At 37.3% G+C, this 16,818-nt stretch overlaps 1 protein-coding gene across 1 annotated transcript; it reads right to left on the bottom strand.

The window, feature by feature from the left end:
- Positions 1 to 7,749: 7,749 nt before the first annotated feature.
- Positions 7,750 to 16,422, bottom strand: LOC123774549 (phospholipid phosphatase 5). The gene is made up of 6 exons (XM_045768895.2): positions 16,063 to 16,422; positions 13,320 to 13,425; positions 12,899 to 13,046; positions 12,610 to 12,756; positions 9,996 to 10,163; positions 7,750 to 9,368 (listed from the first exon to the last, which is right to left on the bottom strand). The coding sequence occupies exons 1-6, from the start codon at positions 16,137 to 16,139 to the stop codon at positions 9,157 to 9,159; spliced, it is 858 nt and encodes a 285-aa protein (XP_045624851.1). The 5' UTR covers positions 16,140 to 16,422; the 3' UTR covers positions 7,750 to 9,156.
- Positions 16,423 to 16,818: the final 396 nt, after the last annotated feature.

The following is a 16,818-nucleotide window of genomic DNA, read 5'->3' as shown; positions in this document are numbered from 1 at the left end:
GGAACAAATAAGGCTGTCAATGGTTTGCAGTGTTTGCTGTGAACAAATAAGTGATGATAATTCATTAATTTTTTTTTAAGTAGGCTGAAATTTGTTGTACTGTATATATATACATTATATATTTATTTATTTATATATATATATATATATATATATATATATATATATATATATATATATATATACTGTATATTTTTTATAACAAAATAATGAATTAGTTTCATTTCTACTTCCCTTAATGTAGTAGAGCTGCAAGATCCAGTCCTTGTTGCAAATTATACATGCTGACACAAGTTGCAGGAACAATGCTTATGCATTAGTTTCATAGTGACTCAAGAGCTGCCTACCCAGACATAATAATTTAACTAGTCTTGGCATTATATAAATGTCACATGTCGTATTGTATGTTTAACATTCTAAATCCCTCCATTGACTAAGTTCAAGTATATTGTGGCATGCTAACAGGGGCTCTTGTCTTCAAGAGTATGTTGGATCTGTCTTTTTGTTGTATATACTGACTGTACATTTTCCCTATCTGTTGTCATGGTGATTTGGAGTAATGTCATCTGACATTTGTCATGTCAGCTTCCATTTGGAGAGGCGTGTAGCCTTAACTGACGGTAATGTTTCATCCCTTTAGCCAAAAAAGCCAATTTTAAGAAAGATACTTTTTAATATCAATCTAAATGAGGCTGAATCTATCTGTGAAGTATAAAATATTTTGTATTATGTTAATATGGAAGTGATGAAATTAATACAGTATTTGTAGTTCTGCACCCTTTTTTTTTTTTAATGTCACGTAGTAATTGTCAGTACAGTATAATTATTTTTTTTTACATATTATTTTAATGTTATATTTTATATTTAGTTACTTTTACTTAAAATTAGTGCATTATGATTTAATTAGCTCGGTAACTACAAACTTACTTTGTAATAACAAGGATGTCTCATTTTTAAATTTCATCCTTAAAATTCTTAGTGGTATTTCTATTTTATGCCTTAGACGTAGTTGATTTAATCAGACTTGGTTTGTGAATAAGGTACAGATAACTTTGAACTGGAAATATAGTTATCATATTCCAAGAGACATGGTGTGCCAAAGTTTGAGTTTAAAATGAACTTTCCACCAGTAAAGATGTTGACCTCACAAACCAAAACAGAATTATGTCAAAACTATGACTTTTATGTATTTTTTTTGTCAGATTATTTTTTTTTTTTGTAAATAATACCTAACAAAATACAGTGCAACCTTGATGAGATCAATCCCAGTTCGTTGGAGTAAGGGATTCATTGCAATTGGAGCCATTTGATAGATACAATATTTTGTTAAGAAGTACATTATTTCACCAGTTTCTTTCTTCTAATGTTGTGTCCATCTTCAAAAATCATTGAAAATGTGATTAGAGTCACAATAAAAGCATTACCATTCATACTCTAATATTTCCAATGCTCTGTAGACTAATTTCATTAAGCAAAATTTAAATTTCAACTTGTCATATGATAGAGAAGTACAACAAAAATCTGCTTATAACCACTGCACTGCAACGCGCCTCAGGGATCTTATAAGTATAGCGTATGATTCAAAACTCCCACGGCTACATGGGGTTCACATCGGCTTCCTCAGGGCTCTTATAAACAGACGCCATTTTTTTTTTAAATCGCGGACAATATTCCCGGGTGTGAGAGCCTCAGTACTGAATGAGCAACCAAGGCCGGTGCACGCAGCATGAGTTCACAGCACTGCTGTTCAGCTTGTGACCACAGCATTGCCTAATAATGTCAAAATATATATGTAACTGGTATTATTTAGCCATGATGGTATTACAGAAGAGCCTGAGTGTAATAATGACTGTACAATGTTCAAATACCAGTGAATCAATGCTGTTTAAGATGTTCACAGCGCTGGCCACAGCACCACAGCATTATTTCGTCCATCTAGGAATCTTCAAATGACTCCTTATGTTTCTTTACAAAATAAACTTGTGGTCAATTATTCATTTACAGGATTTAGTGGTCAGGATTGCGATAATAGCAGGATTATGGTGATAATTAGTGCTGTGCTTTGTATTGTTGGAGGAAGAATTTTGGTGAGGAGGGAGGGAATCGAGATAGCGTCACTGTGTGGCAGCCACTCTTGTTTGAGTTCACCATACTGGCTTAGTGGTTCACTGTGGTGAACACAAATGTAGAAACTTATATGTAACGTGTGTAGTGTAATAACAGCAACAGGAGTATGTTGGGAGAAGTCATTTTGTGATTGAGGTGGCGTCATCGTCTGCTGTGTGACGTCATGCAGTGTATGGTGGCCACTGTTCTGTTTGGACACAATACCAGCTTAGTTGTATAGTTATGGTGAATAAAACATGTAGATACTTATACATAACATGTGTAAATAGTATAATAAAAACAATAACAGTATGGTGGGAGGAGGAATGTTGGGGAGTAAGATGTTGGAGGAGTGAGGGAGGGCTGGCTGGGTGTGGTAGCTCACTCATGTTTTTTGGGCTCACCATACCAACTTAGTGGTTCATTGTGGTGAACACATATGTAGATGGGTATATACAATGTGTGTGTATATAATGTAATAACAGCAAAAACACTGTTTGATTGATCGTAGAATATAATATGACCCCCATAATTTTGAGTATAATGATGTTCTACACTTTAACCCTTAAACTGGACAACACGCCTGAGTCGCCCAAAATTGCACATCACGTCATATGACATGTTGGAGTACTACGCAAGATTTAAACGGCCCGCGGATACACGGGGTTCACCTCACCTTCATCGGGGCTCTTGTAAACAGACACCATTTAAAAAAATAATCGTGGGCAACATTCCCGGGTGTTAGGGCCTCAGTACTGAGTGAGCCACCAAGGCTGGTGCACGCAGCATGAGCTCACAGCACTGCTGTTCACCTTGTGACCACATCATCACCTAGAAATGTCAAAATATATACTGTATGTACATGCTATTATTTAGTGATGATAGTATTACAGAAGACCCCTGCTTGTGATAAAAAATGTCCAGGATTTTTATAATAGCAGGATTGTTGTGATAATTAGAGCTGTAGTGAGAGGAGTAATCTTGGTGGGGACGGAGGTAGCATTATCTCCTGATTGTGTGTGACCACCTTTTACTGTCTGGACTCACTATATCAGCTTAGTGGTTCGCTATGGTGAACAAAACATGCAGATAGTATATTATAATATCTGTATATGGTGAATAAAAGCAAAAAACAGTACAGTATGGTGGGAAGAGAATGCTGGTGATTCAGGTGAGGTGAGGGAGGAATGGAGTGGCAGCCAGTGACTCCTTGCTGCTGTTTGACTCGGCATACCAACTTAGTGGTTCCTTATGGTGAACACAAATGTAGATACTTATATATAACATGTATATATAGTGTAATGACAGCAAAAATAAGTATTGGGAGAATTTTGGTGAGGCAGGTGGCAACATCTGTGTGACTTGTCATGCTGGGTAAGGGTGGCCACTATGCTCTTTGTGCACTATACCATCTTAGATGAACAGTTATGGTGAACAGAACATGTAGATACTTATATATAACGTCTGTATATAGTGAATAAAAGCAAAAACAGTATGGTGGTAGGAGGAACTTGGCAAGTGAGGAGTTTTTGAGGGAGTGAGTGGTGGCGAGTGGCTGGCTGCCATATGTGGCCACTCCTCGTTGTTTTTTGACTCTCATTATCTGCTTAGTGGTTCATTATGGTGAACAAAACATACAGATACTTATATATAACCTGTGTATATAGTGTAATAACCGACAAAGTATTTGTTCACTGTTTTATGAACTTAATACTGTAATTGAATCAGTAATATGCGCACTATAATTTTGAGTACAGCAATGATCTATTGAATAATATTACGCCAAAAAAACAAAGAAAAAAATCACAGAAATAATTAGGTAATTATATCTTTGTGGCAACCCCCTGCCTGACAGCTTCGGTGAAGCAGAACTTCCCTGACGCTTGCTGAATCAGCGCCTCTTTTTTTTTTTTCTTCTCCAGACTTCCCCGACCTATTGTGGCCAGTATATGCCACTTACGATTTTTTTTATTATTTTTCCTGTGATCAGGGAATTAACGGGTTAAGAAGAGTTTTTTTTTGTGTGTGCTTGTGGGTGACACAGGCCAAATAGCCTTTAGCAACACAAGGATTAAACTATATAAATTTCACAAATTACACACTTGAATAATATTACAGCAAAATACCAGATAAGAAACGAATGAGAAACATCAAAATAATTGTGAAATATATTTGTGACAACTGCCGCCCCATGAGGTGACGGAGCTGACTGACCTCGAGTACTCCCATCGCTCGGTGCCCATAATTTGCTCAACTTCCCAGCTCCACGGTTAAAGTATGTCACATACAATTTTTTTTTTTAAGTTTCCTGTGATCAGAGACTGTATTTTAACAATATTAGAAGAGAAAAAAAACATTCCCAATAATTTATATCCTACGCACAGGGGGGTGGGGGAGGTGCCATATTTGGAGCCCGAGCAGCACAGTGGTTAAGGAGATTTCATTACATCTAGCATATTTTCCTTTCATGCAGCTTTGAAACCTCATTTTCAAAGGAAGGAGGACCCATATTGAGGCTGATAAAATCCTTCAAAACTCATAAAAATGCCCAAAAGGATTTTGCTTTAAATAAGCTCAATGGTTTTCCCAAGACCCCAACACTCTTCGAATATTGCATTTATCTACGAAAATCACTAAAAATGTGATTGGAGCTATATTAAGAATTACCATTCATGCCCTAATATTTCCCATTCTCTAAGGCTAGTTTTACAGAGTGAAATTTTAATTTCAATGATGGACAACTTTCCCACAGGTCTGTGAACTCTAGCCCTGCTTCTTAAGCAAATTCAAACATCCCCTACTCTGCCAAATCTACAAACACTTATTAAACAAAGCCGGTGAGTAAATCTGGCCAGGGAAGTGTGCATGTTGAAATCGGAATTTGCCAAAATGCGGTTCTTTGACTTGAGGTTGCACTGTACAATGTAATTTGCAATCTTGTATATTTTGGTGTAATACAGTATCTTTGTCTTTTCAACCATCTCTTGCTATACAGTGTGGTGGCTCAAACAGAACTTCCACCATAATCCATGATCTCATTGAATTTCTGTTTTCCCATTTAGACCTCTTTCTCCCACACTGCCCTGCCTCATCCTTGGCAAAAGATCATACAATACTTACTCCCTCGACTTGGACACATTAGATTTATGTGCTTTTTCATATATCACCTTATAATTTGGTAATGGTATTTGTAAAAAGTATTTGGTACAGGTATTTGTAAAATCAAACCTGTCAAATTTTGTATTGCCCATTCAAATTAAACCTAGATTATTTTGTATTGCCTGTTAATTATGGAGCCAGGTGATATATATAACAGCACTCTTGGGAGTTTTAGTTTAAATCACGTTTTGGACATTTCGGTGTATGATAGTGCAAGGTACTCGATGAGATATGTAAACCCACTAAGCCTGAATTACATTTAATTTTGTTTTCATTAACTGTTGTTAAATTATGCTCTATTATTTTTTTTCTCTCTCTCCAATGTATCAGTGCACATTTACCTTGGAAAAACTCTAGAAGCCATTTAACTAATAGTTTATATTAGTAACAAATATTTCAGGAATTTAAAGATTACACTGTACATGCTTCTTGTATTTTTCTTGTTACACATATCAAACATCTTAATTATAAATTCATGTTGCCTTCCTCTTTCAAATGTTATTATTTTTTGGTGGGTTCTTATGAAATATATTTTTATCCCTGTATGATGTAGTCGGTGAGCACGTAGTGTGTTGCACAGACTACTTTTGTAGTATCAAATATCTCAGAATGTTCAGTAGATTGTATAGATTCACCAAATACAGTAGAAAGTGTAATAGTCTTAGACTTTGAGTACATTTTATATATTAGAGATTTATATTTGCTGCATCATTGAAAAAAAAACAATCTTTGTCAGGACACTTAATATTTATACATTATAAATATATGTAGATATTAAGAAAGACATATTGATAAGGACGTTATACCAAATAAAGCTATAACAATTAGTTAAGTTGGCCTATTTTTTATTTTATGCACCTTGCATATTAAGTTACAGGCAGCCCCTTATATGTGCAGGGGTTCCATCCTCCGCTGTCACTCGACGTGTTTACAGACACATCGGCTCTGGGCTGGGCTTTCATAGCCAGCACTCAAAACCACTCTTTGTCGCCTCATTGTTCGGCGCTGGCTGAGCCGCTGTTACTTGTGTTTGCCGTCAATACAGTACTACTTCAGCACTGAACTCTTCTTTCATTTTTCCTCTTGGTTTACGGGTTCCCTTTAAGTGTGATGTAATTTTTCAAAGTAGCTTTTCTGTTGGCTCTCGCCTCCAAGTGTAGAATTGGGAAGCTTCGTGCTCTTCTCTTCTAGTATTTTTTATTTTTTTTGACCTGATAGGCATTATGTTCATTTGCAGCCGGCTCCTTTTTATTTTCAAAAAATGAGTCGGCAGGCTACTGGAAGGGTCCTTTGGTTATTGATGCTTGGTTAATTTGGCCAGGGGGGTATATCATGTGCTGTGCCCAGTAGCAGCTCTGTGCCACAGATTCTGCCTCTGAATACTTTGTAGGCTGATACTTTCTTTCTGTTGCAAGGTTCATGTTTCTAAAATCATCCACATTGCTACTAAGTCCAGTAAACCTGTGGTTTACCCTAGTGCCCATGATGATAGTAAGTGTGCTGCTCTTGTGGTGGTCTGCTAACGTCATAGGCTGATATTCGAGTGGGGGGATTTGGCAATCTAAATGGTTTTGAGGACCTGGTATTTAGTTAATATCCTTGGGTCTCGTCTTGCCAGTATTACCTTGGTAGTCTCCCTGTTTCCAGTTCTCTCTTCATCTTGAATACCTGCCCTCTCTCCTCCATGGCAAGTTCCTAGTGTTTCTTCTCCACGAGTAGTTAGCTTCAGGAAGGTACAAGGAGCTCTCCCAAAAAATGTGTTGAATGACATGAAATGTCTCTTTTTGGATTAGCCAGTGGCTTCCCAATTCCCTCCCTTTCAGGTTTGTCAGTGTTTGTACTTGTCACATCTGCTCCAGAATTGACTTGGAACCCTGGGAAAGACCTGGAGCTCCACCCCTCGAGGGGTTAGTGCTAATGAGCTCGCACTTGTTTCAAGAGATTTTTAAATCTGTTTATAATATTTGGGATCCCATTTAACAGTTTCAAGACATGTTCTTTTTTACCTAGCAATGGTCTGTGTTGATTCACTGACTTTCTGGCTGTTTTTCTGGTGGGGTGATGGAGCGTCGCCCGCTCTCTGTACTTATTTGAAGGTGTCCAAGATTTGGCTTATGGTCCATGGTAGGACAAACAGAACTCTGTGGCTAATGTGACCTACTAATTCAGTCATCTCAACTACTGTATATAGTAGTGATATAAATTCTCAAGCTCTGAATTGTTATATACATGTACAATATGACAAAAACAAACATTAATTACATGTTACAGGAAGTGCCTGCTGTTATTATTACTATAAATATATCAAGAAAGTCGTACACTTAATGATAAGTCAAAAAATTTGGTGTAAAGGAAATATTGCATTACTCTATACAAAACTATTCGAGGTAACAATCGAGTATGAACCTCACCTGAATTTCATGAATACAGTACTGCTACATATCCATATTACAGAACTCAATTATGGGAAAATGAAACTCATCAAATTTTTTTAGTCTCAAATTGATACCAGATAATTAACACCATTAAACTTTTCATATACAGTATGTTAAAAAATAATACTAAACAAAACTGGTGAAGTGACATGCATATGGCACACACTGAATGGCAACAAATCACATGTTTTGTTTTCAGTATATGGAATGGTCAAAATACTTTATAGTGGAATTTACTGAATACATAAGAAATCGTAGAAAACAAAACTAATGCATTTTCATTATTGGAATGAGACTGTGTACATTATGTGAGATGTGACAGGGTAGTGAGGTGAGGGAGCTGGGGTGATGATGGGAGATGGGAGGAGGCAGTAAGATGAGGGAGCTGGGATGGGGGTGGTGTGGGGACAGGGACCTGGGGTGATATGACAGATATCATCCTGGGTACAGAAAATATGGCATGATTCCCATATATTCACAACAGTTAAAACTTAAATTTCAGTCTTATCGCATCTTTCAATTCCTCAGTAGGTTCTCTACATAGATTTAAAATATCACCACAAACAAAATATTTTGTTTTTTTGCTTTGTACAATTTAAAGATGTGAAAGGTCACTTTATAGGCCTACATTTACATAGGTATTTTGTGTGGGAACATTTGAAATACTGTATTTTGTCCATGTAGTCAGTGTTACACTGAAACCCATTAAGGAACTGAAAAAAAAACTGGAATTTCAGTATATTTCTGTTGCATTTGATGAGCTACTAATGTTCCCCTATATCTGCAGATTTCTGAAGGTATACAACCAAATCAATGATAAATTTAACATAGTATCCATTAAATACAGGATGCCATTATATATGCATATATTATGCAGTATTTGGTAATATACATCACAGTTTTTCTGATAAGTCTCCCACAAACAATGCCTCTATTTAATATTTAGAAATGCTAATGTTATCTAGCAATACCATTTAAAAATGCTAATATTTAATGAACACACAATTTTGGCATGGTACTAACCTTTAAATAAAACAAAATAAATTATTGTATACCAATAATTAAAAATATCATGTGCTGACAATTTTAAAATATATCTTTCTTCGTCGTTTCATTTGCAACAACAGACTTGCATGGTCCTCCAGTTCTTTATCTTTTTGTACTTTTTCTTTACAAGAGCAAGAACTTGCATGTAATTTTCCAGTAATAAAAATTACATGTTAACAACTGAAAGAATTAGACTAATATCCAACCCTAGACTTAAAGAGTTCAACAATTCAAAGTTCCATTTTTTTCATTAACAGTAAAAATATAGAATCTTGTTAAGTCAAAATTTCAGTGGAATGTGTCCAGTAACCTGAGTTATATAACTATATTCTTGCACATTCTTAAAATTATGTCCACTGCCTAGCCTTGAAGTAGAGAAGACCCCATTGATGGCAAAAGGTGAAGGAAACTACATCCACTTAATCTGCTCCTCCATAGGAGTTTCGGGATCAATGAAGTTTGGTACCTCCACACTAGGAGTGCCATTGACATACTTAGGCGGAAGGACAGTAGGTAGCATAAGGTAAGGAAGATGGCAGTGTGGGGAGGTGAGCCGAGGGTAGTACTGACGGTAGCACAGGTAAGACATGAAGAGCCCCAGCAGTGATCCTACCACTACATCTGTGGGAGAATAGTTTGCACAATTTTTTTTTAATGTACATAAATGCCTTGAAATATACCTAAATTTTTATCATGTACTATTTCAATGGCAATGCCCATGTTCCTTACTGTACTAATGATTCTGCAAACCCATTATACCATGTATATATGTATTTATGACCCAATAGTCATAACTGCACTATTTAGCCTGATATGCAAGGCCCAATTTGCTTACCAGGCATCAAATCACAATGTAATGGAAAGCTTACTCAATTCTTAAGAAAAAATAGTGAAAATATAAAATTTCAGGAAAAATTGGACTAGGTCAACCACGCTGTTCGACACGGCTGCTCGCAGCATTGTCGAACAGCCTAGTTGACCATACCACTAACCAAGAAGCCTGGTATGAGACTGGGTCACAGGGATGGTGATCCTCAGAATCATCAACAGGTACATAGGTAGTATATATTTGCCCACAAAACAGTATAACATGCACACAAATACAGTACAGTACAATATACTGTAATTTTTAATATATTATGAGGACAGGTTGCAGTTCTTAAATGTAATCAGCTACAAAAGGTTCAAATAAAAAACATTAAATGATATGGTAGGTTGCTACAATATAAGAAAAATTCCCTTTCTTACCTTGCCAATGGTGGTGATAATCACTGGTGCGTGAAAGTGCGATCATCAATGCCAAAATAAGAGGCGTCATGCCGATTACAAGCCTCCAACCCTGGCCACGTTTCTTACTGAAAACACTCAGTTTTCCAAAGATCCACAGGCTTAGAAACCCCAGGCTGCAAAATGAAACTGTCGACCCATGTTACAAAGTTATGAAAACAAATGGCAATGGGAAGGTTTGGTAAATGTATTGACCAAACCACACACTTGAAAATGAAGGGACGACGACATTTCGGTCCATCCTGGACCATTCTCAAGTTGATTGTGATGAGGGGAGGAGGCAAAGGCAATAAATAGGCAAGAGAGAGGTAAGGAGAAGGAAATCTTAGAGGAAGATAAAGACAAGGCAACAGGTGAATGTACTTGGAGAGTGGTTGGCTTCTCTCAAATATTTTATTTAATCATAGGGGGCTAAAATGGAGTGAAAATTGTATTGTGTGTGTTGATAAAAGATTTATAAATAGCCTGAAGGATGTATGCTGTGTGTGGAGTAAGTGGGAGGTGAGAGTCTCTATCACAGGAAAAATGTAGCTAAATGTCTAACTGTAAGGAAGATGGAGACTACAATTTAAAGAAAGATTAGGTTAAATGTTAAACAATGTGAATTAAGATAACTGAAAATGTGAATACATAATGTGTATATAATAGGGATGATACGATGAAAACTATAGATGTGTGTGATTATAAGTTGGCGAAAAAGGAAAGAAGGGAGAGGTGTTTTATGTATTAGTGAGGCTGCTGAGAAGATACAATACATGGAAGATATTGCCAGAGAAAGATGTGCTCAATAATACATACAAAAGAAATCCAGTGTTGAATGTGAAGAAATGCTTCTTTCTAGTAAGTTCCTTCAGTGGCTTCCCTAACTACCCGCCTGTTAACTCCAAGCTAAAGCACATCACCCATGAGTCACGAGCACCTACCAGGAAGCAGGAAAATAATCTGGTTCCCTCAATAGAGGCAGGGAAGTCCGGGGATACAAAATCAAGCCAGGTCAAAAGGTACAAAAAAAAAAAAAAAAAAAAAAAAAAGAGGTTGAGTGCCTCAAAACCTGCAACTGGGAAACATTGGCAACCTTGACATAAAACACACACACACATTGTCCAGACCTAACTGCTAATTAGCCAATGTGCAACAGGTGTAAAGGTTTATCTTCCCATAGCATTATCTTGTCCTTTATTCCTCTCCATTTAGTCTCATGTTCCCATCTCTCCTTTATCCATTCCCAGCCATTTTACACATCCAAGATTGTGTCACACAGCTGTGCTTGTCAAAGATTAAACTCTGGTCAATTGGTCTCAACATATGACACCACCACTTCCACTGATATTCCCAGTGTCCTACTTATTTTGAATTTAAAGAAGTTCCTTTGTCCACTTTATTTATTCCCCTCAAAGTCTTGTATATAGTTATCATATCCCCTCTGTTTCTTCTCTCTTCTGAGATTGTGAGGGCGAGATCTTAACCTGTCCTCACAGCTGAGGCCTCTCAATTCTGGTACTAATCTTGTTGCAAATCTTCTGAACGTTCTCAAGTTTCAAAGAAGGATACCAGGCACAAGGGCTGCTTGCTGAGAGCAGAACAGAAACCTAATGCAGACTAGAGAGATAAAAGAAACTGAGAAAGGCATCAGTGCACCATATAAAAGCACATACACCCTCTCTGCATTCTAGGAGATAACCTTGACCATTCCTAACCTTAGAACCTAACAGAGGAGTCACCAACTTGTACACTACCTAAAATGAGGTACCCTCCCTCAGGAGACTGGCCTCTCAGAGATGGACACTCGAACCCATCAAGAAAAGCAACCCTGTCAGAGGGTTGCAAGACCAGCAAGTGACTAGAGACTGTAACGAAACATACAGTTCAAAATGAACTGTGAAACCAAAGTCTACACAACAAATGAGGCTTGTAAACATGCTTGTGAAGCAAATAAGAAAAAGGGCCTGTGCGGGACAAAGTCCCGCACAAAGCATGGCCAGCACTCCTAAAAAAAATTATGGTACTCAAAGGGTTATTGCCAACTGGGAGAAGCTGTAATAATCAAAGTAACATTAGACGATTGCCTGATGTGGCTCGCTGACTGATCTGTCAGCTCCTGGTGCTGTCACATGGTGGTTAGCAGTTGGAACTAACTACTGTGCAAACCATTTGCCAATTTATTTATTTACCATGATGATGTCTGTTTTGTTTTGCCCTACGTTTCAGGTGGCTGCCATCATGGCGAGAGTGATCACAGATCCCCCTGCTCTCTGTGACTATGTGAAGGAGTCAGGTTTTGGCCTCTGGTCCGTTGTAGGCTTTTATTGACTCGTCTGGTGTGACTGGAGAAGTAAGGAAGCTAACTAGTGAATAGCAACAGGAAGCCACCTTAATAGCCCTCCCAGAAAAATCTGGTTTAACTAATATTTTTGATGCATGAGAAAGGATTCAGTTCCTATTAATCGAGAATAGTATGACCTTTCTGAGTATTGAATATTGTATTCGGTATATCAAAATTAGTGTTGCTTCTGTACAGATTTTGCTACATAAATTACTGAAATATGAAGTTGAAAACATTAGAGGTAATACATACAAGACGAATGTCCACTGGGAAAGCTCTTGCGTCCCTCCTGTATTATTAAAGTTTCCCCCGTACATGCTGTGCCTATGTCGATGATGTCTTCAAGATCCTCACGTCCATCCGGAAAGCAGCGATAAAAGAAATCTGGCCGTGGTCGACCTAAATGTGTACATTTTATGGCATTTTAGAAAAATGCAGTGATGAAATTTTAAAATTATAGCTCATTTTCAAAGAACAACACATGTAAAATAATGTACATTTTTAATAAAATTGACAGTTAACGTGTGCCTAATTTTCATACCAACAACAAGTTTGATGATATTTGTGATGACCCCATTCAAGCCAAGAGCAAGTGACAGGGCAAGAAGACCTTGACACAGTTCTGTTCTATCACGCTTTATTATGAAGTAGAGAAGCATTACTGATGTGGGAACTATAAACACAAGTGGCTGTAAAGGAAGGAAACAAATGATAGATCACGATGAAATACTATGCAGTCAAACAATTCTGAACAGAACTAAACAAAAAATTTAATTTTATTAAATATTAAATTCTCTACTATGATGGAATAACAGCTTTTATAATACAATATTGTACAGTATTATCATGAAGCGTCACAAATTTACAAAATTAGGAAACTGCTACTCTGTTCTAGTTTTAAATATTGCTAAGTGGCAATGATTTTCAATAAATGTGTATGGAGTTCATCTTACAATACTCACCCACAAGATGGTACTTGGTACATACGAGGGTGTACGAGGGTTTTTGTATAGCCATAGCTCATCTATGTGAATTTTCCGGACAAATGGTGAAGTTTGCTCCAACTCTCTGTATACAAAATTAAAATTAGAAGTAATTAGTTTGGTAATGAATAAGGAAATTTAGAATGACATATTTATGTAATTGGTCAAAACATGTGCAAGTTTTTAATGCTTCCACTAAATGGTAATCTTGCAGTTGGCCTCTTGATCAACAGTAGTGACTGTTCGCAACATTCATAAGACCAAAATTAGGACATGCAGCAGTTGTGTTATGTCCATATCTCAAGTAACACACCAATAATCTAGAATGGGTGCAAAGATATGAGCTATGAGGATAAATTAGAGGTGTTAAATATAACAAAGCTGGTAGGAGGAAAAGAGGTGATATGATCACTACATATAAAATAGCAACAGGAATCTAGGAGGAATTTTAAACCTGTATCTTTAAAAACACAGGCCAAAGATTCAAGCTAAGGAAACAGGTGCCTAAAATTCAGATAAATTCAGGCAAAAATTATACAAATGTTCTCTTTTGCAAACAGAGCTGTAGATGGTTCGAACAACTTAAGTGAAAAGGTGATGGATGCCAAAAAAGTCAATAGATTCAAAGTATCATGTGAGAAATATTATAAGGCAGACAGGCCACCACAATCATAGCTTTCAACCTGTAACTACACTTAAGAATTAAACACTCACTGTATTTCACCAACCTAACTTCATGACCACTACTACCTGCTATTGTATTTCACTCACCTTGCACTCCTGATTATGAAATATACAAAGGGCATTAAATTCAGCTACCCAGAAAATCACATCAGTCAAAGAACATATGAAGGAAAATTTGTTCAAAACATCAAGATCTTAAATCCTTTATGTTTTTATAAGGACTATAACCAGGACAAAAGGTTCAGAAGTACTGTACCTTTCAAAAACGAGACTAACCAAGTTATAATTGACAATAAAAAGGCAGTCATCACTCTGAATGAATACTTTACATCAAAATTCACAATAGAATATTAGACATCCCAACACCATGATACATGATTGAAGCAAAGGAGAATGAGTTACAAGCAAAACATTCAGGAAGATCACTGACAAGTTAAAAGAATCTGAAGCTTTAGGTGTGAACAGATATTGAAGTAAAATTGTAAAGAAACTAGCTGATGACCTTCATCACTGAAACTCGTTACCCCCATCTTTAAGAAAAGCAGAAAACATTAAGGGGAAAAACTACCAACCAATCAAATAACTGCAAGCCCATAGAGAATCCTTAGGGAGGAAATTATTCACCATCTTTCAGTGCATAATTTTGTAAAATCAAAACAACAGTTTTGTATAAAAAAAAAAGGCCTAACCTCATCATATTTTGAGAAACAGTAACTGCTTACTCAGACAAAAAGATTTCTAGTAGATGTAATGTATATGGAATAAATCCACAAGGGCCGTGACAAGGATTCGAACCTGCATCCGGGAGCATCCCAGACACTGCCTTAATCGACTGAGCTACGACAGGGAAAAGGGTTGAAACCGAAGTTCTACTGAACTTACTGGATCCCGTAGCCTCTCCGAGGCACAAACCAGGCTTTTACACAACCCCCCTGCACCCAAGCTATGTCAACAGGCTGTTCTCCCTCTTCGCCCTTACATCATCACACACAGAGATCACACTAACGTGATGCATCAAATGAATAAATCCACAAGGGCCGTGATGAGGATTTGCCCTTGGGATGCTCCCGGACGCAGGTTCGAATCCTCGTCACGGCCCTTGTGGATTTATTCATTTGATGCATCACGTTAGTGTGATCTCTGTGTGTGATAATGTATATGGATTTGTCTGAAGTTTTTTATAAGGTGTCATATGGAAGATTGTCACAAATTGCAAACAAATGGAATAAACAACAAAATACTAGAATGGATAAAACAATGGTTGTTAGTGGGGTACTGCAAGGTTCCATCATGAGCTAAAACCCTCCTTTTTTTTCACAATATATTGTACTGTACATCAATGACAAAGGTCAAGGGGCCTGTTCAGGGACTAGAGCTTGAACATTGATCCTTGGAACCACCACACGGTACAGGAACCTCAAAGTAAGCTACCCTGTATGAGTTGTCTGCATGTGGAATGTATTAAAAGATGCCTTGGAAGCTACTTTAGTTCACAACTTTAAGGCCAGAGTCAACAAAGAATTTGTACATCAGAATAGTTAAAATATAATGCAACAAATACAAGGCTTGTAGGTTGAGCATTAAGAGCTATATAGTACAGTATTTCAATTTTTCGTAGCTACCGATGGGTAAGCACAACTGTATAAGAACATATTTCACCTACCTACCTTAACCTACCTTAATCCAGTGACCACCACTACCTACTGCTGCACAATATTCCATAACCTATTCAACGTTTGTGAACACCACTCCCTGCCCCATTATTCTATTACCTAACACAACCTGGTGAACACTACTACTTGCTCCAAGTATCATTAGGTTAGGATTGACCGTATTAGCTTACATGAAGCCATTAGGCTTGGTTGGGTTAGGTTAGGTTAGATTGATTTCGGTAAAATGTGACTTATATTTTCGTATTTCATAGCCTATCTTAACCTAGTGAACACCCATACCCTAACCTAACCTAGTGAACACTAGTGTGTACACCAGTACAGTACATTAGTACTAACCCAGGGCGGACATATAGGGACATACTTACAGGAATACAACAGAAAGAAAGGCTCGAGTGAGGATTTCCAGCCAAAATGTGGCTTGAGTTTCTATCCATTTCAACATGGTGTTGAGAGGAGCAGGATGGTAAACAAACCGCCACACGGATGGTAAACAAACTGCCACGTGGACAGGGAAACAAACTGCCACTTGGATGGTAAACAAAGAGCCAGGTGGTTTGTATACAAAGTCAGAAGGCTGGTAGGCAAACTGCCAGGTAAACTGACAAGTTTACACCTGCCCCATCTAGCTGGCGTGAAGGGGTAGCAGGTAGTCACACCAGCTGGCACCGGTAGGGAAGGCTGGAGGCTCCCGGCACCAGGATCATATCGTACACTTCTAACTTTTCAATATACTTTGTTTTCGAATTGATAAGATTGTTTTGTCGGGGACAGGAAGCTTGTGTGTATGTATGTATGTATGTATGTATGTATGTATGTATGTATGTATGTATGTATGTATGTATGTATATATATATTATATATATATATATATATATATATATATATATATATATATATATATGTCGTACCTAGTAGCCAGAACGCACTTCTCAGCCTACTATGCAAGGCCCGATTTGCCTAATAAGCCAAGTTTTCATGAATTAATGTTTTTTCGACTACCTAACCTACCTAACCTAACCTAACCTAACTTTTTCGGCTACCTAACCGAACCTAACCTATAAAGATAGGTTAGGTTAGGTTAGGTAGGGTTGGTTAGGTTCGGTCATATATCTACGTTAATT

Source organism: Procambarus clarkii, chromosome 51, assembly GCF_040958095.1.
Source record: "Procambarus clarkii isolate CNS0578487 chromosome 51, FALCON_Pclarkii_2.0, whole genome shotgun sequence".
NCBI classification, from domain to species: domain Eukaryota; kingdom Metazoa; phylum Arthropoda; class Malacostraca; order Decapoda; family Cambaridae; genus Procambarus; species Procambarus clarkii.
The sequence above is the reverse complement of the archived record's forward strand: the minus strand, read 5'-3'. Positions and strand labels throughout refer to the sequence as shown.

What these genes read in the sequence shown, in the direction of transcription:
- LOC123774549 (XM_045768895.2), bottom strand. Translation starts at nt 16,139, where the DNA reads ATGTTGAAATGGATAGAAACTCAAGCCACATTTTGGCTGGAAATCCTC. An exon ending in TACCAAGTACCATCTTGTGG is followed by an intron (nt 13,047 to 13,319) that starts GTGAGTATTGTA and finishes CTTCCTTTACAG; the next exon opens with CCACTTGTGTTTATAGTTCC. An exon ending in TATCATCAAACTTGTTGTTG is followed by an intron (nt 12,757 to 12,898) that starts GTATGAAAATTA and finishes GTACACATTTAG; the next exon opens with GTCGACCACGGCCAGATTTC.